Source organism: Lagopus leucura, unplaced genomic scaffold, assembly GCF_019238085.1.
Source record: "Lagopus leucura isolate 7727_CA_CO unplaced genomic scaffold, USGS_WTPT01 Super-Scaffold_100001, whole genome shotgun sequence".
NCBI lineage: Eukaryota > Metazoa > Chordata > Aves > Galliformes > Phasianidae > Lagopus > Lagopus leucura.
In genome coordinates this window covers 57,576,176-57,603,060 of record NW_024962262.1, presented here as the reverse complement: position 1 = coordinate 57,603,060, position 26,885 = coordinate 57,576,176, and the positions used below count along the sequence as shown (strand labels likewise).

The window sequence follows — 26,885 nt, the reverse complement described above, 5'->3', positions numbered from 1 at the left end:
ACCACAAAACTACTCAGCAGTGAGATGCAGAGAGAAGGAAAAAGATTTAGACACCCAACTGTTTTCTTGGTGCAGAAACAACCATCCTCCTTCAGATTTAGATGATGCAGTCTATTTCTTCTGTCAGCACTGACAGAACCTGGAAAGAGCCAGAGGTTGAATAGTGCCCAGCCTACAGTTCATCAGCAGCAGTGTTGCACTGCCACTGAAGGGCTCTGCTATTCTCCAGACTGACAGCCAGGCATGTTCCTGTACTCTTATTGACCAAGGTAGGTGAAGGCTGAGACATAAAGGTTGCACAGTCGTGTTCTACATGATTCAGGAATAAATATACACCAGCTGAGAGACTTATTTCCCAGTGGCTGCCTACTGTAGAAGATAGGAACAGTGCCAGGAGATTGGGAGGAGAGAAGGAAGAGAGGGAGATAGAAGTTTTTCTCTATTACACTGCCAGTAAGAATGCGCACGGACCCCTAGATAGCATGAGCCATTTGCATTTGATTTTCAGATATCATTATGAAATTTACAATATGTTGATGTGGTAAGGAAGATATCTTTTCAGAAATGTAAATAAATTCTCTGTTGATTTGCCACCACACCTTTCCCATATCTAGTCATCATTGCAAAATAAATGCAAAACACATTAGATAGGAATTCAGTGGTGAAAGTTTTCTACTATAATTTACAAATCACTTGGGTGTATTTCTAGGTCTGTGCCTCTGCACCACTGATTGTTTGCTCCCGGTATTCATACAGAACAGGTATATGGTAAAATAGTCTTTCCATTCTCATTCACAATTGGCACACCCATGGGCAGAATCAGTCCCTTTGCATAGCATCTATCCATAGTTCATGGATGAATGTTTGTCCACTATAAGTTTTTTGGGAGCTGCTGCTCTTCAAAACACGTTTCCTGAAGTGTGATCCATATAGATGTGATAGTATGAAACTACAAATTCTATCTTGAAAATATTTGCAGTTTGATATTTTTGTTATTATTCTACCATTTTAAAACACAATGGTGATCTGTCCACATTTTGATAAGGCACTGTAGAGGAAGAAGGTCATAAAGTAAAATAGCTGGCAAAATTATGGTTACTGTACTAGCTGCAGATATGTATGATGACAGGGAATAATTTCATATAACTGCAGCATCTTTTCAGCTATACATTTGTCCTGTTATTTCTGCAATAAGTGGAGAGGATCAGACATCTGTGGGGTGTAATTCAGCTCATCTATTTGATTCATTTATATTCAGTTAGTTTAGTTTACCCCCACTCAGAGTTAAAATCAGATGCAGTGATCCCAATTTCCCAAGTTTTTGCTTCAGCCTGCTAATTACCCTGTAATCATAAAATGTCATCCTGACACTGGAAAACTTCTCTGAATTTGATGAACTGGTATTTTCAAGTAAAAATTAAGTCTGTGCTAAAAATCCTCAATAACTAATTCTTCAGCAAAGACCTTAGGCATTTGGCTACTCTGATGAATCCTGAGCATCCCTTGGACCTCTGTGCACTGCTGGACAGTACAGAGTAGTTAATGTCAGCACTTTCCTGCTGCTTCTTCAAAAACCAAAAATGCTGGGTAAGTTTAGCAAGTTAGCTGTGACAAACACACTAGAAGGTGAAGATCTCAAGAGGCACAGGTGTATTCCCGTGCATCTCCCAGAAAGGACTAAAGGAATTTCCTCTCTTATGTTGCCTCTTTTACTGTGTTTAAATTCTGCTTATTTGCCTAGCCTGTCAAGGAGAAGTGAACATTCCATGGAGAGAAGCCTATTTCAAAGCAATCACACCTCCATATCTGGTCACAGAAGGAAGCCCTCTGAGAATGTTTTTCACAGCATCCCAGCAAGTCCAGATGAAGAGTGCTTATATGTGTGGGAAGAGAGATAGGAGGGTGAAGGATGTGTGACTGTTTGAAAGGATTTGTATAAATATGTTCATTTCAAGTTCTTTCCTAGGGGTGCCATAAACAGTACAAGGATGGATTCATTTGTATGTTGTTTTTTTTTAAGTGAGGCTTTGTTTTTGTGTGAATCCACCAATATACTGATTACAAACTAACAGCATCAGAAACAACAGTTAAAGGAAGAAGTTTGCAAGACACTTTCCTCAAATTCCATTCTAACACTCATAGAACCATAGAGTCTCAGAATGGTTTGAGTAGAATGGGACTCTTAAAGGCCGTCTAGTCCAACTCCCCTGCCATGTAGGGACACCTACAGCTTGATCAGGGTGCTCAGAGCCCCATCCAGCCTGACCTTGAGTGTCTCCAAGGATGGGGCATCCACTAAACAAATCCTAGTTGCATTGCTTGTATCTTTTGTTATATCTGCCATTTATTACTGACTGGTAAATGGTGAAATAGCAATGGTGAAAAGGTCTTCTACAGAGGCTTCCTGTGATGTAGTGAACCTGCACAACACCCTTGATAAAATTTTCAGAAAAGAGGAACGCTCTCTGCAATTGGGAAAGCATGCACTTGTAAAAAGTAATATCAGTCCTGGTTTAATCTCATCACAGTGCAATTCTTGCACTTTAATCCATTTTGAGAGTCTAAATTAGAAATATTCTGATTTAACACCAAATTCATAGAAAAAAATGATGTCTTAAAATTTTAATAATTGCATCTGAAAAGTAAGGTGCAATGGTTTGTAGATCACTGCTAGTTTTAGGGCCAAAAAATAAAAATAATCCACTGAAACATACCTAAAAAAGCAAAGATTTTCACATGATGGATATATCAGAAACTAGTTAGAGTTCCATAGAATCATTTTCCTTAATCAGAAGAACTTCCTGTTGATTTAGAATCCCATTATGTTCAGAGTCTAGAAATAACCAAGACAGAACACTGTAGGGATATAATAAATCACATAAGGAGGAGTTCAGGTGAATGATGTTGAAATGTTGTAGCAGCTTCTCTTTAGTGTTCTCATAGCATTGGAAATGGCAACAACACACACAAAAGTGTACTTGTGCCACTTTTCAGTTTGGAATAAAACAAAATCATTCAATGAAGAAGCTCTGCTGTGTAGTTGCTGGAGTCTAGTTTATTTCCTTGTTCTCCAGCAATTTCCATGGGTCTTTCTCTCAGCTTAGACTACATTTCATGAGATGCAATCTCTTGGAATGAGGATGTATTGCATTATAGAAGACAATATAGCATCTCAAATGTCAGGAAAGGACACATAAGAAAGAGGAGTATGATGCAAGTGATTCCCAATTTTCCAAAAAAACCTGCAATAAATGTATCCAAATGGAAACATATCAAGCTTTATCTGGATGTTTTGATTTTGAATCTACGGAAGAAAAAAAGATCTCTACATTTTCCAGTAAAAGATTTTATCTACAGATGTAATTAATAATATTAAAAAAGGAAATATTATGTAATCAAAATAAATGTAAATTAGCCAGAGGATTCTTGTCAGTTTAAAGGAATAAATTCAGCCTCCTGTTTATGGAACTGATCTCAGATGCATAGTATGCACTTGCATCATGCACATGAGAGATCCATCAATCTCATGATATGAAAGAATTTATCCAAGGAAGTTCAGCTTTTTGTTTACTGTAAGAATTTGGAAGCTCTCTAAATAGCCTGCTGGATGCACTAAAGCAAAGGACTCAATTAAATACTTTATATTAGATTCTGAAACACACTTGTAACCTTGTTCATGCGCTGAACTCTAAATGCGTTTACACAAAAATAGCAAGTACATTCTGATCCCAGTGGGAAACTGGCTCTGGCATTATGGACTAGACTCGAGCACTGGTCTCAGCACTGAGGAAGATCCAGTCTCCTGAGCTGGAGACTGACATGTGCCATGCATTTTCCTCTCCTTCCTACAAAGACATGAAATAACAACAAAATCCACAAAAGCCTGAACATCCAAAACATGAATAAATGTAACTCAGAATGCTCAGAGAGTAAGAAACATTATAGAAATTGCCCATGCCTAGCAGATCTGTGCACAAATGGAATAGTGCCACTGGTATATCACTCAAATAGTATAAAAAATCAATATCAGCTCCAGTAAGCATGCAATGACACCAACTTCTATACAGATGAATTTGAAAGGATTAGATGATGACAATATATTCTTGACATGCTTAATCATTGTTATCTAGAAATACTTGCACTGAAGAAAGGTCAAATATAAGCCCTTTCCTTGAATTTCCTCTTAGAAGGCACAAGACTGTGCACAAATTTATCCTGATAATTGATTTTTTTAGTTCACTCTGAAGTTACACGTCTACTCTTTAATTTACTTTTACTTTGAATCTCTTCAATTTTCTTTTCAAATTTACAGCTCCAAGAGTCAAACAGTGTCCTCGTGACTGTGCATTTCTTTGACTGTAAAAATGGTACTGCAGACTGACTTACATCCTGTCGTCAGCCCCACTAGCTCTATGCAGGGCCTTAGAATCATCTCCTGTAATCCATTTGTCTTAAAGATTAACAGATACGTAATGCTCTGCAAGGAAATAACAATTTGGTTACCACCTCACCCACACTTCATTCATCCTAATCTGTGTCCACATTGCGTGTGAAAAAGAATGAGGAAAAAATGTATTTATTTTCCTAAATGCAGCAAGTTTGACCTTAATCATACTAAAATAATATATAAAGGTAAAAATATTTTTATATAGCCACTTGTCTAGGCAAAAAAAGAATAATAATAATTCCGAAAAAGCTTAATGCGTCAAATCTTTTCGTATGATGATGCATATTTTACAGTTCTTCACTGTGCGTCTGGGATGGGATTTCCCTTGAATAACTTTAGACATCCGACTTTCTTGCTAGTCACCTTGGCTCCCCTTGTCAACTTGCAGAAAGAAGAATTTGAAATAAGCAATTCATCTGACCTATCCTGTATACCTGCCTGGGTCCCAAAAGACATGCTGTGGAGGTGTCCCTTCCTCTCTGTTGAATAGAAAGGCAGCCTAAAATAACTTTCACCTACCTAAGCATGGGCAGATGAATCTCACTTTGGGGGTTTATGAGTTCAATATTTTTGTTCTGATTTAAAGCTGGTTGTGAAATACAGATGTGCAGAGTAAAGTAGTCGTGGTTACTGTAAGTGGAAAAAATTGTTATGTTTTTCTCTGGAAAACTTCAGATATACAAATATCTAACATAATTTCTTTCCACTATGATTTGTTTTATTCTTTCCTCAATCTGCTACTATAAAACAAAGTTGAAAATACTCCTTTATTCATATTCTTTGCACACAACTACATATGAATAGTTTCACTGTATGTATATCACTAGTAGATTTTAAGTAATAGCTGTTAGGCATTGTGATCTATTTCCTCCTCTCTGTTTCTCCTGACTACATATGATGAGCATATTTTTTACATTTCCTGTATTTTTTTATTTTATATAGTGGGAAAAGAAACACTTCATATTATTACAGTTTCTCAAATACAAAATCAAATCAATGTCCTTTTATATTTACTATTTTTAAGGCTGCTTACTTTAATTAATGCCATAAATGATAAGCATTGCCTTTCTGGCTTTGCTTATGAACATTTCCTTCTCTCAAGCTAATGTTGCCACTGGCACAATAAGGTCTCATAATTAAACTCATAAACTTCTCTTTTATGTGTTTCACCTTAATCCATATTCTTTATTTTTGGTGCTAGAGATATGACTTCTTATGAATTTTTATTTCACTACACCCACTACACCTCAACCATAACAGTTTTCCTGGTTGGGGTTCTAAAGTGTTTGAACAAACACGCTCCTCTGAGCTTCCCTAGACTCCATCACTATTTAACTGTCCAAATGGACAGGCCATTTTTCACCATATATTCTTACAGTACTCATAAGTTACCACTCAATTTCATCTCACATTTCCATCTGGATTTCAATTTAGTTCTCAGCACACCTCCTTATTCCACAGTGATGGAAGCTTCCAGAGTCCTCTTTTTTGTCCACGATTGCACTCTTATATTTCTTTGCAAGTTCTCTGTAAGTGTCCTCCCACTGAGTATTAACCACTTATAATCAGTTGGGTTTCCAGAAAGTGGTAGCTCGGTCTACGTTCTATGAAATAAACACGGACTATAACAAATGTTTTCTTTTTACTAGTACTAAGTAAGCTACAACCATTGAAAAGCTAACAATTTTTATAGTTGTGATACCTCAACTACCAAACAAGATAAGTCTGGTTTATAAATACCCTTTATGGCATTAAAGTAGGAATAGAAAAGAAAACTACATTTGAAAAAAGCTTGTATGTATATGTATATTTATATATTTACATAGAAGAGAGGTAACTTGAAGGAGAATGAGAGCCAATTAATAGAAATGAAAGATCCAGGAAACACAAAGTGTCAGATGGAAGAAACACTGGTAAAACTATAAACAATGTCAGCAACAGTATAAATAGGACCACTGGGCAATTTCAAATCACATGGTTTTCAAGAAAGCCCAAAATCAGGTCACATGCCTGTAAGAGGAGTCACTGTGCCTCTCTCCAAAAGTGGTTCTGAAAAGGGGAATGACAACAGAGCATCAGTTATGTGAAACTGTGAGTAAAAGGTGAATATGACTGCTCAGTCTATACACAGAACAGAGAAGAAGGAAAGCCATATTAAGAGCTTCTGCAGTAGTGTAGTTGTGGCTGCTATATTTAATATTGTATGTTGTCACAATGAAGAGGAAACAAGGTTGAAAGCTGAAGAAAATGTTTTACAAGTGAGAGACATAAGAAACTCAATCTGTTTAACATACCAAACAAGAAAAGAGATCACAAGATTGCCCAATTTCATAATTGGATTTCTTGAATAAGAACAGACATTGGGTCTAAGAAGGCTTTGTAGGCCAAAAGAGAAATGCACAGTAAGAAACACTCTGGAAGTTTAACTTCTCTCTGGAAGTTTACCTGCCAGAGCATCACAGTCTCTAAATATGTTTATCTTAAAAACTAAAAGTATTTGTGTAGCTGAAATAAACATCCAAATATCATTTTCAAAACAAGGCTGGATTCCTTTCTTTAAAATATCCCTGAGCCAGATATACAGCATCTACAGAACCCAGCAATTAGATTTCAGAAAAACAAACACACCTAAATGCTTATCTGAAATGGTCATTTTGTCACTTTTTACCTTCTGGACTTGGAAATGAAAAAATCATCTGTGATTTCTAGAAGCCCATGAACCATATCAAAATAGAAACAAGTGGTAATTGTAGCTTCACATGCTGGCTACAGCGAGCACAGCTGAAGCTCACTAGCAGGCAGAGCAGTATTGATCTCTTCTCCTCAGAACATTTCAGTGCCTGAGCCTGCTCCTGCAGCTGAAGAAGGGTTTTAATTAGAACAGTTTTCATCTGAAGCCTTAATATTACTTAATATTACTAAATAAACTTGAAAAGTGTCTACCAGTATCTCACTAAATGATAGATACGAATGAATGAGGTTCTTCCGTTCCTTGAGATTTTTAACATTTTGGAAATGTCTTCTGAATTAGAATAAAAATGAAAATGTAAAAAAAAAAAAGTCTCAGATCACAACATTTATTTTATTAAATTATATCAACTGAACCATTTTCATTATTTCCATGCTTGTGTCAAACTTTTCTGATAGTTTCATTGGTGAGTTTTCCATTTCCAAGTAACAAGGCATTTTTAATACGAAAAAATATGTTGTGGAGAAATCACAGAATCACAGAATCACAGAATCACCCGGGTTGGAAGGGACCCCAAGGATCATGTAGTTCCAACCCCCCTGCCTAGCAGGGCCAATGCAGCAGTGGTCATTGTAAGTCAACAGAAATCACTTAGGAAATTTTTTGAATATATGAGAACATTTTTTTTAAGTACCTTTTACATAGCTTCAAATGATTTTTTATTATTATTATTTTTTTTAAACAGAAGTCAGTTCCTCAGAGAAAATGCATGACCCCATCTAAAATGTATATCACTGTTGGAGCACAGACCTAACACAGTGTGTACAACATAGACAAAGAGGAACTGGGAAGATAGATATTATTTGTTGAAGCTGAAAATAGCTGAATTTGACTTAAGCTGAAAATGTTATTGCTGAAAATTTAGTTGTCTTTCAGAATGACTTCTCAAAGGATTATGAATTACGAAAAAATCATGAGGCCAATGGCCAGCTCTGGCAAGCATATGTTTTAAAAGCCTGTTTCAGAGATAACAAAGTTGCAGGATAAGAGACGTTTGCACTCTGTGATCATGAGCTGCTTTTCAGGCTGCCTTTTCTTAACTAAGAGGGGGGTACATCTGGAAGAAGTCAAGCATCATTGTGGAAACAATGAACGGAAGTGGCCAAATGGCTTGCCATGAAGTCATTACCCACATTCTGGCAATCCTGATTCTTGCAATTAGATATGTCTTTCAGTTTGGGAAAGGCTTTTACTCATAAATGTAAGAAGCAAATCAGCTCTTACAGCTGCATTCACTGAGACCTCTTTACCTTTAAACAATTCACCATGAAATCCTTTGCCAAGATACATTCTTGCCTGGAATCGTGTTAGCAAAAACTTTTTTGACTGGTTGCAAAATGTCTGTCTCCTGTTCCAGCCAATGTAGAAAGAGATAAGAGGTCACCTCTAAACTTGGTAGTTGGCACATATTCTAGTTTGAGCAACATCATGTTTATTCCCTTTCTAACAGAGCATCAGAATACTGTAAAAAGTAAACAGTTAACACTTCTCATTTATCAAAAAGACAATGCCACCCACTTGTAAAATCAACACTGCGCCATTACTAATGAATGGCAAATATACCAACTTTAGACAGAATAATTAACCAATTGAGAAAATAATTACGCATTATTCTTCCCACACACTAGATGGGACAGATAAAGAAAACAAGATGTAAAAAAGACCACACTGCTATTCTGTGAAACATAAAAGCAAGGTTATCTTTGTTTTCATATCCAGGGATAGATATATGCATAACTAATTTGTTCTGTGCTGCTTTCTTTGAGGCATAACCCTGTCATCTTTGACTTTGGGGAGCCTTGGTAAGAAATAGCAGCGGTCATACCCGAGTTTCTAAATGTTTCAATTTAAGTCATTCTCAATGACAGCATTTCTTTTAATTCAGAGTAGATTCTGATTCTGCTAGGAGGTTCAGGAGACAGCAGAACAGCCAACACCTCATAAAATAAATCTTGTCAGACAACTACAGCTTCTTTAAAAAAGCAAGCAAACAATTTGATTGTTTGGGAAAGCAACAGAATGCGCTGTCTAACTCTGTGAGTTTTTACCATAATCCTGACGTTTGGGTTTCTTAAGTTCCTTAACTGTTTTTTTTTTCTTCCCAGTCTTAAACTGTTTTTCATCTACTTTTTGATGCACAGAGCACACTCAGTCAATGCAGATAGGAATGTGTTACTCTCATTGCTGTCCATGAACACTGACATGGAAAATTAAGAGATGTTTTCAAGTTGTTCATACCCCACAAATGGACAGGAAACAGTACCTCCTGTCTACAGATACATTTTAAATGTAGCACTGTTCATCATATTAAGGTACAAAAGTCCTTAAAGTGTTTTGATTGCCAATAAACACAGGAAGGATTACGTTCTTCTGCAGAACAGAGATTAAAAAAATGAAATCATTTATATCAGTTAAATACTTTAAATGATTTTTTAATGTCTCAGCAGACCATTTTTAATAGAAACATTTTCTCCTGCATATGACAGATATTGATATGTTCTCATTATATACACCATTACTGGTAATTATTTAGAATATAACCTGTGCTATTGCTGTGAAAACATGTATAGGCAAACATTCATTATATGTTGTCTTTTTTTCATAACTTACATTTTCTGCTGTGATTTAGTCACTAAAATTTCTCTCCAGACTTATTAGAAATTTGGATTCACTTCTCTAGAGCCTTAACCTTTGGTAGAATGTATACTTGTGGCGCTATGTACATCAGGTTGGACATGAGGAAACATATACTTCTCATAAACAGGTATGTCTAACACAGGATAAAGCTTCTGTGGATCAAAGCTCTGCTCTCACACTCCCTTCTCTTTGAGACAAGACATTCCCATTAACCCTTCTAGGCTTCTAGTAAGAAAAAATAAGGAGAAGAAGTTACTTCATCAAGGTTTTTAACTTTACTACTAAGGACCTGTGAATAATGATGTATTCTAGCATACATGACTGTATTTCTATGCCTTAAAAACAAATTATACTCTTTTCTTGCCAATGGCTAGTTTTAAATTGTTTCATTTCAAAAGCTGGTATTACCATGACAAAGAGTAGAATACCTCACTACTTGCAAATTAAAGTCATAATTGTGTAATATCACAGGTATAAAAAGAAGATACTAAGTCATTTAATAGTTCCTCCTCCTGCAGAGGTTTGTTGCATCCATGAAGAAAAGTAGAATCATAGAATCACAGAATCATTAAGGCTGGAAAAGATGGAAAAGACCTCTAAGGCCATCTAGTCCAATCGTGAGCCCATTCCTACTACGTTGGCTAACCTCGTCCCTCAGTGCCACATCCACATGTTCCTTGAACACCTCCAGGGACAGTGACCCCACCTCCTCCCTGGGAAGCCTGTGCCACTGCCTCATCACTCTTTCAGAGAAGAAATGTTTCCTCATGTCCAACCTGATGCAAATAGCTTCTCTCTATTTACTTTTTTTTTTTTTTCCCTGTGGAGGGGAAGAGCTAACACTCCTACGCACCAACATATATGTATATACACAAAAATCTAAATAGAAACATTTCCCACATGAAAGAAAGTCTTTTCATTCAAGCTTTTTATAGTTACATTACAATCCAAATGAAAGTTTGGGAGACTAAAAAGTCAATGGCCCAGCTGCCACAAAGCAGCGTGCAGTTTGCAGTACTGTTCAGACTGGAAGGTACACAAGGTCCAGGAGGCCCCAGCAACACTATATCAAATTGAATTCTAACAGAAGATTTTCACAAGCAGTACTTCTAGATGATCTAATAGAGTCAAGGCCTGAGATGATCTGAAATGATTGAGCCACAGTAGTGCATGTCACTGCCTCAGAGCATGCTTGCAGTGCTTATCTGTGAGAAAGAGCAGCACTGCACGCTCCTCAGAGAGCTGCTAAAAGCTGCTATAACATCCTCGAGGGTATAGGAACAAAGCTGGAGAGCCCCTGCTTCATACCAAGATTATGAAACAACCGGCAGAGTGATGCACACAGCAACTCCAGCTCTTCTCTGACGCATGAAACTAGCTCTGCTCAACGCCAGCCGTCCCAGATGACTGCATTATAAAACCTCTCCAGGAAGTGCCAGGAGTACTCAAACTACATCCCAGAGGTATTCTAACACATCGAATATTTTTTTCTGTCACGCACGTTGGCAACTACTCTTTCTGTAGTACAGTAAATAACACTATCTTCACTATACAGGAAAGTAAATTATAAAGTTTAGACTAGTAGAAAGGAGAAAGTGACTGAATTAATCAGTCTTTTGTTTTTGACCTTCACAGAGTAAAATCTGTTATAGAACTTAATGCATTAATATTTGTCCAGTTAGTATTTCCTCAATTGGCTTTGCACAGAATCAAAGGCCACACTGAACTTCATTGGAAATGATATGTAAACAGTTTGAGACCCAATGATTGACCAGTACATCTTTTCTCTGTGACCAAGAGAAACAGAGTTATGTGGTCTTTTCTAGGTGCTCTGGGTAATATCTAAATCCTTTTTCCTCCCACTCTCTTCCAATTCCTGCAAGATGCACAGGTGCTACTCTTTTTTGTCTTCTTAGCCTTGCAGCCATCCCTAGTCTTTGGTCTCACAGAACTGGAAGTCGTTGTGGAATGGAAGAAAAATTTTCTTCCCATGAAGAATGTACGACAACAGCACACATACCTGTGCCAAAGCGTATCCACCTATAGTTTTAACTGAGGTACTGCTCCCACTGAAGATGTAAATGCACAGGCCAGCCATGTAAGTATCTACCTAGATCTTAAAGGAGCAAGCCCTGAAGAAAGGGAAAATGCCTTTTACAAACTGATGTGAGTGGCAGAAGCAGAGAAGTTACATCAGGCCCAAGGATTTATTATCAAGCTGATACTAGCATGGCCACATTGCTATTGATGTTCTATCTGGTACAACACCTTCTATCGCCTCCTTGTATCACATCTTCCCCTGCAGTTCACACTCTCTTTTGCACTCAAGCACATATGTATCTTGAGAAAAAACTACTGGTACAAAAATATAAGCGGAAAGAAGAAAAAAAAAAATTACCTATGAAAAAATGTAGAAGAGTATCAGAAAATATTTATTTTGAGACATGAGGTGTGAGTAGGTCTTTTTAAACAATTTGACAGGAATTTTTTTTTTTTTTTGTGGTTTTTTTTGTATTTTTTTTTTTTTTTTTTTTGTACATAAATCTGTATTGAGGGACTATTAGTAGTTTAAAATGAATAAATGTCTTCAGTAAGTCACAGCAAGCAAACACATACTAATGTACGACTCTTGTTTTACTTTGGAACATTTGTTCTGTTGAAAAAGTGCTTCAGACTATGTGAGTTCCTTTGTTAAGCAGTATAGAAGAAATCGCTTTATCCAAATTCAAATACTGTATGGAATTTAACAAAGGATATTGAAAATACTGTCTGAATATAAGATTTAGTTTTATCCAGTTTTGCCAAGCTCAGATAAAAAATAAAAAGAAAAGAAAAAAAAAAACAAAACACAAGAATAGCTAAAGCAGCTTTCATTATTCTCTTAATAGAAATAAAAGAAGGAAGAATATACATTATATTAGGAATATAATGGGGTGGAACAGAAAGCTGTATGAGAACACTGCAAGTGACCAAAGCAAATGGCCACGTAGATTTCCCTGTAGGCACATGATTGAAGAGCAAATTCTCCTGTTTACCTGACTATACAGCCTGACTCCCTAAGGATTTAGATGACATGACACATTTTATTGCAGGGAAAAAGAAGAAAACTGACAGCCATTAGGTCATCACACTAGATATTAGGAAGAAATTCCTTAGTGTGAGGGTGGTGAGGCACTGGAACAGGTTGCCCAGTGAGAATGTGGATGGTCCCTTCCTGGAAGCATTTGAGGCAAGGCTGGACAGGGCTGTGAGCAACCTGATTTAGTGAGAAGTGTCCCTGCCTATCACAGAGGGGTTGGAACTAGATGCTCCTAAAGGTACCTTCCAACCCAAACCATTCTATGATTCTATGTTCTCCAAGAACTTTTTTCTAAATCCACTCAAGATCCCCAAACAGATTTTTAAAAAGTGGAGACTTGTTTGCAGTTTCCCCTCAGAAACAATAAACATGTTTCATAAAGCAAGCATATTAAATACCATGGCACTGTTTTAGGACCGTCATGCATCCAACAGGATATTGTAAATAGCTAATAAGGTTGGCCTAATTCTTTAAGCAGTTAAGTCAAGCACTCAGATACCCTTTTACATATTAACATATCTCATGATCATTAAATTACTTCCGAATTTCCTCCTCAGACCCTGAAACTAAAGAAGAATGACCTGTTAAAAGTTCCTTCCATTCAGTTTATCATTGTTTCTTAACATACTGCTGCACCAAAATCTGTCATGCTATCACCATAGACACTTCCTCTGACAGCAAACGAACAAAGGACAATATAACCTCTAAGAAGAGTAAGAAGAGCATCTGTTCCTTTTTCTTTATTGTTATTTCTTATTTGTTTCCTTCTTTTTTGTTGTTGTTTCCTTTTTTTCCTTTTTTTTTTTTTTTTTTTTCCTATTAACACATTATTTTAACTTTACTTCAAAATAGAAGAAATGATGTACTCTTGGAATTTCTTTACTTGATAACTTTTGGCAGTCAATAAAGGAGAGGTTACATTCTGAGACTGGTCTGCCAGAAGACAAAGAATCTTGAAAAGACTCCAAAGACTCCAAAAATGGCAGGGATAGTGAATGACACATAAAGCAATAATTTACTGCCAAAGGGGATGGACTGTGATGCCTTTGGTTTTGCAAGTCTCTGCATCTATTAGAATACAGTGCTTTTATTACAATTGGTAATGCACTCAGTGATCCGAAGCAAAATGAAGTGAATGGAAGGCCTCCCAGTGGTTTCAGTGAGTTCTGAATGAGATTTTTTTCTACACCAATTGCTGCCTAGGGAAGGAACATGTATTCATAAAGTACTACATATTAAAGTAACAAAATATGAGCTTGATACAACTTCGTAAAATAAGGCTGCTTTCATTTGCTTGACTTAAAGTATCCTCAAATGTTTTGCTTTATGGTATAAAAAAAGTAATTCACTTTCTTGGACTGTTGATGCTACAGTTTGGTTTATGCATGTGTTTTAAGAAGAAAGCAATTTGAAAAATACCCAATTACTAGCATAGCAGAGAACTTATTGTTTCCAATGCTTTTTTTAATTAAATTCTTTAAAGCTCTTGATTCTGTTGATTCAACAAAAGGAAAGCTGTTTAAAAATAAATGGAATAGGAAGAGAATAGTTATCTAATGCTCTGAAAAAAAAAAAAAAACAAGATACTTTCTCATATTTCTCACCAATTTTATGCTTACTATACCAATATGCTCCCCTTTACTTTGAGAGCTCATACACTACTGATACTATTAAAGGAAAAAAAAAAAGCAACAGCATATTACAGATCTGTTTTGTGATGCCCAGAAGTTCTTCAGATCATGCTTTGAAAAATACAGGCTGCCATGTTTGTGCAGTCAGATACTTCCACAAAACACTATATTCAAGGATGTGCAGAATTCTGCATGGATATATAGCAGATTTTTATTTATTTATTTATTTATTTATTTTTGCAGAGGTAAAGTCCAGCAAGCACTTAGATGCAAGGCAGCTCCAGGGCTCATGCATAGGACTTGCAGACAAAGCTCAGAGTTTCTCAGTTTCATTGTGAATACAAATACACAGCCAAGCTGACAACCACCATCCAGGATTTTTGCTCATTTGGTCAGTCAGCAAAAGTTACTGCACAGACATTAGTCTAGCTAAATTTCTAGGTGGAAAATGATGGCATGAACAGAGGAATCCAGACACAGACTATCAGATGTAGGTAGGGCTTATAAATGTGAATTTGGAGGAAGGAGAATTGGCCAGAGAAACCATGTCATTTTGGATCAGTGTTCCTGATTGTCTGCGCACTGGATTGACCAATTGGAGGGAAGGTAGTAGCCCAGTTTTCTAGATTAGTTTCTTATCACCTCTTAACATGGCCACTGATGGTAATTCTGGCCATGTGAACAATCACCAGTTTTCTGTAATAAACACACAATAACTTAGTTTCTATAAAACAGGTTGACACCGTGGTGAAGGATTCTCTGCAGCTATTCTTTGTATAGAAGATCAGTACTTCATCCCCATGAAGGAAACAGAACTTGATATTGTTTACCTTATGATAAAAAGTAGAAAAGAACATTTATGTTTTCTGAAACATGCACTGCAGCTCTTGCCTCCTACATTAGTAGTTTGCTGGGGCTCTAAACTCTTGCGTGATTTATTTCTGTCTTTTTTAAGAAAGAAATCAACTCTGTAGAAAAATAAATGAAAAAAAACCAACAAAACAACATAGTGATTTTTTCACTAGTTTGTTGTTACCAGAATTTGACCCTGTATTTGTAGGCAGAATTACAAACGCTATGAAGATAATAACTGCGCAGAAGGACTATGAAAATTTATCAAAGAAATATAATCACATTTCATTTGAAAGAAGCTATCTAGATTTTTCTCTTCAGTGTGTGCAAACACAAATACCAGCTGGAGTTACATGAGTTTCTCTGATAGTAATGCGTACTATTTATTTCCATGGAAAGTACAACAGCTAAAAAGAGTACCATAACACTGCTTGACAGAGAAAATTCTCAGATATAAAACACTGTTTTTCAACATAGTCACCATCAAGAGCTATGCATTTTCACCAGTGAACAGGCGTGCCACACTTGTAACAATCCGTACCAGTGGAGATGACCCACTGCCACTGTCACCACCGCTGAAATGCCCATCCATCACTGTGCTCACATTCAGTGGTTGGTCTCCAGAAATGTTCAGCAAGTGTCAATGAATGTCAGTGGGTGCCATTTTTTCAAGAATTTAATGACACACCTTTGCTTCCATGTCAGATGCCATTTTGGAAGATTGCTGCATCTCTCACATGGCAGCAACATGTAATGGGATACTGTTGGGAAAGTTCAGCCTCTACTGCCATACCACCAGTATCTCCCTTTGACATCGTGAGTCAACTGTATTTTCATTCTCTCATTAACTTTCAGTTTCTTTCCTTTTCTTTTCAGCAGTCTTGAACTTACATTTAATTTTCAATATCTGGAAGCCTAATATCTATGCTTCTGTGACCTAACATTATGAAAAGCTGTGTATCAAAATGAATATTGGTTTTTAATATGAAAAAAAGTGATTTCAAGGAAGTAGAACTTTATCACATCATGTCATGTTGAGGTTGAGAACAATGTGTGGGTAATTACTTCTAAAATGTTCCACTTGCGTCATTTTGATAGTAACTCAGAAACTGACCCAAAAAAAACTAACTAGGATTCTTCTGAGCACAATTCTTCTTCACTTTTTTTTTCTTTAACATAAAGGAATTACTCATAAAATTGGTAGATGTTGATGCTTTGCTTTTGTTTTAGTTATTTGCTTATTTATTTTTGGTAAAGTTCTAATAAAATAGTTGAGAAGAAAGAAGAAAGAAGAAAGAATACCCTTAATTTATCAGCTTGGCATGAGCCAGTGAGTAAATTAAGGGTAAGTTTAAGTTCTATAAATATGTGTTAATTGTGTGTTAATAAGAATAGGACACAAGGTAGAATGGGGAAGAACTCAGCTCTTGTAATCAAATATAGTCTGTTCTCACAGAGCAGTTGCATCTGTTTTTTCTGTACTCTTGCAAAAATAACCATTCTGTCATGTCTGATTCTCTTAGATATTCATGCTTGGAGCAATTTTAAAATGAATGTTTTATTGACAGCCCAACTTCCTGCGTCTTGGCAGAATGTAGACAGAACTTAGATAAACACTGATTTTAAGGAGCCATTTGGGGACTTCAGATTCAACACTGTTTTGAAGTAATTATTTTCATATTTTTATTTCTAAATGCATTTCAGCTGGACAGATTTTATTAAGAAATACAATTTTTATACTAAGCTACAGATAGGGTTTTAAAATTGCTGTGTTCTTGCAACAGCAACAGCAAGAAAAACTTTCTCCTTCCTTTTGTAAGGAATCGGGTACTGCTGACAGTATACAGCAGGGACCTGTATACAGACATGGGTGTTCTACTTAAATGTGAACAGAAAGTTTATTTTGAAGTGTTGGTTTGTGTCAGTCCCAAGATTCTTCAGACACAGCTTGGTTGAATTCACAGAGTGGAAATGCAATAATGAGGTGCAGCCCCAGTGAAATAAATGTGCTGGGCTCTCTGGTGGGGTACATGTCTTCTGACAAAGAAACAGCAGAGAAAACTAGGAGAGGATGGGATAGGGCCAGAACGTCACCTCTGACAGATGAGATAAATCTATTTAATTTTGCAGATAGAGAAGGACATCTCCAATAATCAAACTGCTACAGTCAACATATTCTGGATCTTCACATTTCTTCTACTCAGCAGAAGCCCAGAAACTTATCCAGAGAATGCTTTTCAACTCAAACAAGAGAGAATTCAGCAAGGATAAATGTTTCATCTGGATCAAAGGCATAAGATGAAGTCTTTCTAAATTATCTTTATGGATATGCTATCACTGCAGAGCTTCTTAGTAGGGTATGTTTTCTCTGTTGGAAATGTGAGTGGAAAGCTCCACTACAGTGATTGTACCACTTTTAATTCTCAAGTCAGTTAATTTGGAAGAAAGCTGGAATGTGTAATATTTGGAAGAAATCATGGAATCAAGTTGTACCATCTAGACACAGTCTCCAGTGACTATGAGCTTGCTATCTACAGATCCTGCATGGCTCTTGCCAAGATTATCTCTTTGTTGACTTTCTTCTCAGAGTGTTCATTTGGTAATATTGACAGAACAAATGTTAAGAAAGTTTAAATTTGAAATTCGGTGTTAATATACAAAATATTTTTAGTTTTCATGGAAAATTATACATAGTTCCAAGTGAACAAGTGAAGCTGAACCAACTGTTGTAGACACTGGATTTTTAAGTGATACTTTCTCAATACCAACAGAAGAGTAACACAATCTGTGCAGTTTTTAAAGCTGGTCTATATATGCTCAATTTTAACAAATTAAAGTACTTGGAATTAGACTGAATATGATACAGAGAGTAAAGCAGAAAAAACACAACATGCCTTTTGGAATTGATCGTATGCAATACAAGCATTCAACATTTCTGTTTTCCTTACAGTTAGCACAGTTTTATGATCCCAGTCCTTGTGATTCTGGGCAGCTGAAAAGAGGATCATATCTCATGACTCCACAGACCATTGTTAACTGATCTACCTATGAGTTCTCTTCCAGAAAACTGCACAAAACCTGAGCATGCAATATAAATTCCATTGGGAATGCTATTGACAGAAGCATTAAAATGTGCCCATGCTGAAAAGTGTTTCTATGTGGTCTAATCAAATAATATATTCTGTAATCTGTATTCTCATCTACAGCAGCTATTCTGTATTAAAAAGACCACAAAATTCAAGTGAGAGGATATTTTTGTGTGTAGACTGAAGTGCAGGCATCACTTGAATAAGAACATGGATTGATCCTACCACGAAGCAGAGAAAGACATCAGGACTTCTCTGAAAATACTGTCCAGAGATATCTTTTAGGTGTATATATATGTCACATATATGTATTTTATATATATATGTATGTATGTTTATATATCCATCTGATTGAGATTCATAACTAACCATGCCATGATATTTGGGAGTCTAACAGTCCAGAAAAGATTAGACAAAGTCCCCAGCCAGATAAAATGTTCAGTTTTCAGGAAAGTGATTTAAAAAATCCAGATAAGTACCTAGATACTTCAGAAAGTCTATTCTATATCCTGATGCCTAAGTGACAAAGCTAGCAGTAAATCATTAAAAATCCATAGCTTTGAGCCCTCTGGCTATCCCATAAACCAACAGAAAACTCTAATCCAAATGCAATGGTGTTGCAACAGTTTAGCATCACATTGACACCACTTTTTCAGTTATTCTTATTTGACCTTCTTACATAGATTGTTAAGAAACTTCAAAATTACTGTAATTTTTCTTGGTGATAACAAACCAGTGGTACAAAATAATTGCCTTACTTTTGGAAGGGAAGCTCTCGATCCTGAACTTTGAGTGGTCATTGTCAAAACTGTAGTGATACCCAATGCGACTCTTGCTGGAGCAGCATCCATGTTGATCCAGAAAGAAACCCAGGACAAAATGACAATCAGCAGGCTAGGAATGTACATCTGGATTAAATAGTATCCCATCTGACGCTCCAAATGAAACTTGACTTCAATGCATGTAAACTTTCCTAGAACATGAAATTACTTTCATAAATGCTTTTTGCACAGTTTTATCCTGCTTTCTGAACATAAACTACGTGTGAACGTAAAGCTATGAGTCAGCCACTTGTTGAGCTCAAGAGTGGGAGGGACATGGAGTCCCTGAAACAGACTGTACTCAATTCTTTACATTATCTGAGAAAACAAGTATTTGTACAGTTGCTTCACCTCTAGAAAATAGAATGCTGTTTTTTCTTCCTAAAATTTAACAAGATTTTGTTTTGCTCAAATACAAAGTTTAACGTTAAAAGACAACAGAATTTTGCTCTTTTAATTGCATTAGATAAAGCAAACGTAATTAAATGAATTGTAAAAAATTAGTCTTAATGTCCTATAGTAGATTAAAATCCTTTTCATTCTGATCACATCATTTACTTGAGCCTGCGGGTTACTCCTTCTAGCAGAATCAATTCAAAGCTGACTGAGTTTCACCAAAAATCTAACTCCAAGAAACACCCAAGAATCTCTTGTGGGAGGTAAGTGATCCTTCATATAATAAATACCTACTTTGCAAGAGTGAAGGAAGACAGAATTTTAAGAAAGTAGAGATAGCCATGCTGTGGGGAACGCAATGTCCTGAGCTGCAGCAGCTCACCGGCCATTAATCCAATCACTTTTTGCTGCTCTCCAAATTGGTGTGCCTTGGCTGGGGTTTTAGTTCTATGAAGGCTCACACTCAATGCTGACTAACCCAAATAAAAGAACATCTGTCATTTGTGAAACATCATACTAATTATTTCAAAGACCCTCTGTTGTGTCAGTTGGGCAAAAGCACTGACGTGCATTGCTCCTTCGTCATGATTTGTGGATGAAAGGCGAATTTTTGTCTCTTCTTTTCTTTGTGATAAACATACTTTTCTGCCCATTTACAAAGCTGAGTGGCAGGTTCAGACAGGCATGAGAGTTGGCACAAAGTACAATACAGTGGAAATTTGGCAAATTGAGGAGGGGGGAAAAATTGAATACTCTGGAAAGACAGAAGTTGTGATATCAGTGAACTGACCCATCATCCCAAAGACAAAGACTCTGAGACCTGTGCAGTGATACATCAGGACTGCCAAAACAGAAGGGATCTGGTCTTTTAAAAGATGGGGTTTGAGCCATGATTGTGATGGTGTTAGAATAGCCCAAGCTGTGGAACACTCTCCACATTCCAATGGCATAACCTGGGCAGAGCTCCTTGCAGCATGGGTGGGATGAGAAGGCTGAATAATGTAGCTTTCATCTATGTTTTGATTTCACCCCAAACCTGAAGGAGCATACCTCAGAAAAGACAGCAATAAACACACGTAGGTGAAATCTTATTTCGTCTGAATCCTGCTCTTCATTTCCCTTTTTCAGGGTACATTCTTCAAGATTTTGTTAATTATTCACATATTTTGTTCAAATATATGAAGTGGGAGCTACTAACTGACATTTTTATTGTCCGTGGGGAATCTCAATGACTACATAAGAAAACAATTGCACATGCTCTCCTTTCTCTCTTACTTCACACTGCAAAATGGCTACCTGGGAGTCAGCAACTAGAAAAGCAGATTAATACATTTATTCAGAGCTTGAATCATGTGGCAGGAGACAGCTGAACTTTGCAATGGCCACATTGCAAGTACTTGAATTATGTTGATTGGAATTTACTCCCGATTTATCCCTTTAAAATTTGAGAAAAAAAATAAAGTAGTAATAACACTCCTGATTTCCACGTATTTTGGACTGTGGAATTAAAAAAAAAAATCCTTTGCTGACACTTTGGGATCCCAGATGAGAAGTTGCATTAATAATAAAAGTAATTTTCTCTTCATGAGAAAGGAATGGGACTTTATTTTGGACAGGAGAAGAACATCTCATGTTGTTTTATTTCACAGAGTGAAACAAATGTCTTTGATGCAAGTGGACTGGCCCTTATGCTGAAATAATGAAAAAAAAAAAAAAAGATTTTAGATGACAGGGATTATATCTAATCCTAGGAAGCATCCAGCAAACTGTTCTCTGTCCTTATTAATTACACTCCAAGCAGATAAATCCAAATTTAACAGACCTCTCCCTGCTTGTATAGCTACAGAAAGAAAACACACTTGAAACTTTTCGGAAAGTAAAGTAGGAAAACAAGGTTATTAAACAACTTTCCAACATTTTCTGTTTGCACTCTATTCAGATCAGCAGTGAAAGCACTGCCATTTCAAATACTACATCTCTGAAGTTAAACCTCATACAAAAGTTGGTGAAAAGTTGATATTTTTCCTCACTGGCATTTTAATATAATGAAAAAATAAATCAAGCTCAAAAATTACTACTTTAAAACTGATTTATCAATATTAAAGAGGATATTTAGTTTGTTCTAAAATCTTCATTTTGAGGAAATCAGACTGACAAGATTTTTACACTTTCAAGACTCTAAAACCATAATGATTTTAAAGATTTTAGAATATTAGAACATGTTATTAGAGTATCCTTAATGATGTTTAAGGCAATTTGGGGAGAAAAACAAAAACCATTCAAGCAAATGAAAATAAAAAGGATATATTTTTCAGATTTAAAATATTTGTGGCTGAATCCAATTTTAATTTAAAAATAGATGTTGTTGTTGTTGTTGTTTTAATTTTACCCCTCTTTTCCAGATTCACAGAGAAAAAAAAAACAAACAAAAAAACCAGCAACAACAGAATAATGCTTACCAGTGTTGTAATGTTTTGTGCAATAACCAAGTTCTTTATCTTCTTTCAAAATAAACTGTGGCAAGGTTAAACCTTCTGCAACTTGCACAGGTCCATCACTCAGCCACTCGAAAATCAGATCATTCATGGTGTAGCCAACTACAACAAAGAAATCAGATTCATTACATAGTAATGAAAACCTTGAAGGCAAGTATTACTATGGCTTACAAATATGTCAGTTATTCCAGTAAAGGTTAGCTATAATTTTAAGCCTTCTGATTAACTACAGCACAATTGCAATTAGTTGCTTGTTACTAATATTGCATTACTGCTATGTTAAGAGCAACAAATAATTAACTTCTGAAATAGTGTCTTGGTTTGCCACTAAAAATAATATTTATGACCCATGAAAGATACTATTTACAAATGAGTTAGCATTTTTCTTTGTCTATGTATCAGCCAGCATTTTGCTTACTTTTTATCATTCTTTGACTATATAGTTGTTGGGCAGAACAAAACCAGGATTTCTAGAATAGGTGATAGTGCAGGTTTTGTAAACCTGTGATGTACCGGAGAGGTGTGAAGCTGTAAAGAGAAGTTTGGACTTTCTGAAGTATCTTTGCAACTGCAGTTACCACACAGCTAAGAGGAAACTAAACAATCGGTGTCCAAGCTCCAGCCTCAAATACAAGTAGTAACCTTGACTTGCAGCTCATACTTATATAGATAAACCCATTATCTCTTCCCCACAAAACAAAACAAAACCAAAATAAAAATTCAAAAAACAAGGTGGTTTGACACATACTGTCTGTGCAAAGGACAAGAGGCAGTGGGCATATGTTGGCATGCATGAGGTTCCCCCTAGACACCAGGCAGCATTTCTGTGTTGGAGATGATGGAGCACTAACACAGGCTTCCCAGAGAGACACTGAAGTCTCCTTGGAGATTTCCAAAAGCCACCTGGACAAGGGCCTGGCATCCTGCTCTGGGTTGTACCAGATGAACGCAAAGATCTCTTCCAATCATTCTATGATTCTGTGAAATCTTTTTTCAAAAGGCCGTGACTCGTCTTGATCAGACGTAACTCATCCCTGGCTGTGACCTACTTGTTCTTACTTTCTTGAGATTTGTTTTCTCGGGTATGGCACTGCTGTGGTTATTCCTGGAAGTGACACAGCCCTGACTGGATAGGTGGGAGAATAAAGAAAGGAGCTGGAACAGCATGGAGTAAGGAACAACACTTTAGTTCAAATACTTTTTCTCCAGGAGTACCCCTTACAAAAGAGGAATGTTGATTCTGATCACACAAATATAGCAATGTAAATACTATCAAACCACCAAAATTATGGTAAAACTTGTTTTGTTTTTACTAGGCAAAGCAATCGGACACTCACAGCTCTCTAGCTGCATTGTGCATGTCTGTACATCCATAGGAAAATTCTTCAAGTCCATGGGACATGATAAGGTTAAAGTAAGCCTAAAATTGGAGGGAAAAAAAAAAAAAAAAAAAAAAAAAAAAAAAAAAAAACACTTGTTAGAAATATACAGATTTTATTCAAAGCCCCATATTTATACTTTGAAGGATCAAGGCCAAATCTTAGAGCCTCAGAAGATGGACTCCTCATCCCCTCTTAGGTTTTAAGGACAAAAGAGACTGTGAAGATAGAACGTGTAAAGCAAAACAGGCTCTCACTGGCTGCACTGGCTGGACAGAACAGAGGCAGAGGCAAGATAGCAAGAGATGCTCCCCACTAATGTACCACTGAATGAATAACAGTGAACCTAAATAATGCAAAACCTAAAATGACTGATTTTGAGACATACATTTTTAGGTTTTGTTTTGGAACAGCAAAGGAAGAAAACATAAAAATCAAGGGGTTTCTTCAACAGGGAGTGCTTTTTTTGTGTATGAGAGCCAGTTCCAAGCCTTCATTCTTACTTCTTAGCCATTAAAAGAAAACAACAACAACAACAAAAACAACAACAAATACATCAAAAGCCACAATCACATTGCATTAAAAGATAGAGAGTTCAGGAACAACACAGTAAGCCTAAAGGAGCGTTATCATAAAGATTAAATTTCTCTTTATTTTTCAGCTGTTTTGTCCCAGATAAGGCATAATTTTACTTGGACAGGAATACGCTTATTGTTTCTTTCCTTTCTTTTTTTTCTTTCTCTCATTATTTTTGGTTTAGTTTACTTTTCTACATTTGATTGAAATTTATGTTTCAAGTCTTTTTCTCCACTGTTTTCTTCTTGTTTCCATGGGGAGAAGGAAATGCTTTTAATAAACAAGATATTGGGTTGACAGAATTACAAATAACTATCTTCTTTGAAAAAGTACAGAAAAAAAATATTGAGTTTGGTTTAAGTTATATTTAAAGAATACATGTATTATTTCAGATTACTTTCAACACTTCAACACAAAGAAAGCAAATAAACAAAAACCTCAGCGTTCACTTGTCATCAAGTACAAGAACTAAATTGTCTCACTTGAAAGTACACTGAAGCTTTAATATGGTACAATGAGAAGACGTTTTTAATTATGCCAGTGAACAAATGTGCCAGCTGCTAATCTGGAAATTGTGTTGTCACAAAGTCAAATGTAATTTATATGGGGACATATCTCACTCAACTCTGTCCCCTGTAGTGATTTTGTTCTCCTCAAGTCATTCGTGTTTCTCAGTACATACACAATCTAGTTCAGTCTGTTTCTTTACCATGAGAATTTTATGGGAAGACCTGACTGTACTTTTTAGTCTTACCATCCTGCAATCAAATCACTATGATAAGAAGATGATATTTAGGTAACTACAATCAAAGTGTAATCATTTTGATAAAAAATCCTACTACTCATCTCTGTGCTTTTGCTTATCCATGAGCTACATAGAGAATGTACCATTCTTGTCCTATCGACACAGGTTTCAGTGCGCAGAATGTCAATATCAGGAAATCAGAAATTGGTTATTAGTGGCACTAAAGTGCATTGTGATGAAGAAAATCACCCAGCAGTCCTCTCTACATCACAGTAAATAAACTCTTACTTAACCTTTGAGAGCACATAGCATAAGCATTAAAAATATAAGCCATCTAGGGAAAAAAAAAAAAAAAAAGAACACATTTAGTAGAGGTATGAATGCCTTTGGAAACATGCCCTTTACCACTTTAAATATTTTAAGTGTCCTGCAAATGTTAATTGGCCTCATTTTACTAGTTTCCTGGATTAAAGATTGAACTATTTAAATTGCTAATCCCCAGTAGTGACAAAAGACTGCTTCTGCTTTTTTCTTTTTTTTAATTTGAAACGTTGACATACCAAACTCTCTTTCTTCTTTTCAGTCATATTCTGAAAATGGGTTAGATTTTTGAAGTTCACTTCAAGTATGTCTTTATGCAAATGATTTTCTAAAGGGATGCAAAATATATCATTATCTTCTGAAGAAGATATAACCTATACACCATTTAGATTTTACTGACCATCAGTCGTGGACTGTACACTCACTGTGTTTCCTCTCCCCTTCATCCCTTTTCTCCTCTCCAGAACCCTCAAGAAATCTGAGAGTTTAACTATATACATGGGCAAGGGTATCTAATCTATTAGTTCAGTATGAAACTCATGAGTAATCAAGTGCTTCCAAGTTTCTCAAGGATGAAGTTATCTATTTCCCCTGGTGGCTAGATGGATGTGTCAATTATTCATCTGGAGGTGAGTTGAGGAAATGAGCATTATGCTGTTTCACACAAAGGTCGACATCTCTTCTTTCTCTCCCTAAGCAACAATGTCTTTCAGAAAGCCTAAATTATTCTCTGCTTACCCACACAATTGGAAAATAACTTTTATTCAATGATTGTTGAGGCAAGCACAAGAGATCATGCCCTTTTAACTTGTTCTTCATCTCAGCATAGTATTCACTCATAGTTAGCATCTTCGCTTCTGTAATCCCTTCTATCGGGATTAACAAAAGTATTAAATTCAGCACTTTTTGCCTGGTAAACCTACTGATTTTCAACAGGATTATTACAATCTAATGTTTGGCTACTGGAGTCTGAAGTAGCTCAAATGAAGTCCATGGTGGTGGGGCCATAGCATAGGGTTCATAGCAGTTGACTCTTATATAGTAAAAACATCATTCTGCAATTTTCTTTACCAAATCCATTGCCATGTCACTACTTGTACATTTACTCCAATAGGGAAAGAGGATCAGAAATGGTTAGGCAGCTATAGCTACCCACACTGCCTATAACAACGTCATTGACAGAAAATATATTAAAAAAAAAAAAAATAGAACGAATGTCTCACACTTACTTGGCAAATTCAAGAGGAGCCCCTGGAGATTTGGTAGTGCAATTTTAACTGGCAATTACATTGATGAATACTGTAATCATTAATACATCAGAAGAAACTGCTATACAACAATTACTTTTCAGCACCCCGCTATCAAGGCAGTTGAGATGTACAAACAACATGTTTTGTAACCATCCCCTGTTACTCAGGCTTGGGTTACACAGGTAGCTCAGGAGGAGAGCTCTGGAGCTTAACAGAGCAGGCAGGGACCAGAAGAGAGTTGCCGAGCTGGGGATCCTTCTGTTCACATCAGGCACAGCGCCAGGTCCAGCAGGACACCCTGCAGGCAAAGCCAAGTGACTCCCTGCTTTCCCTCATCCATCCCAATGTCAAGGAAGAACTGAGCCCTGGGATTTGAACAGAACAAAATGCAGAAGCGGAGCCAGAAAGCAGAAAGTGAAAA

General features: G+C 36.4%; 1 protein-coding gene across 2 annotated transcripts in view; it reads right to left on the bottom strand.

The window, feature by feature from the left end:
• The window catches only part of GLRA2 (glycine receptor alpha 2), a 127,268-nt gene that overhangs the window by 62,610 nt on the left and 37,773 nt on the right, over positions 1-26,885 (bottom strand). For both annotated transcript variants that reach the window (XM_042867721.1, XM_042867722.1), the window contains exons 5-7: positions 23,531-23,613; positions 22,158-22,295; positions 19,240-19,454 (exon numbers count right to left, since the gene is read on the bottom strand). In XM_042867721.1, the coding sequence (XP_042723655.1) occupies positions 19,240-19,454; positions 22,158-22,295; positions 23,531-23,613 (436 nt within the window). The remainder of the gene's footprint in view (positions 1-19,239; positions 19,455-22,157; positions 22,296-23,530; positions 23,614-26,885) is intronic.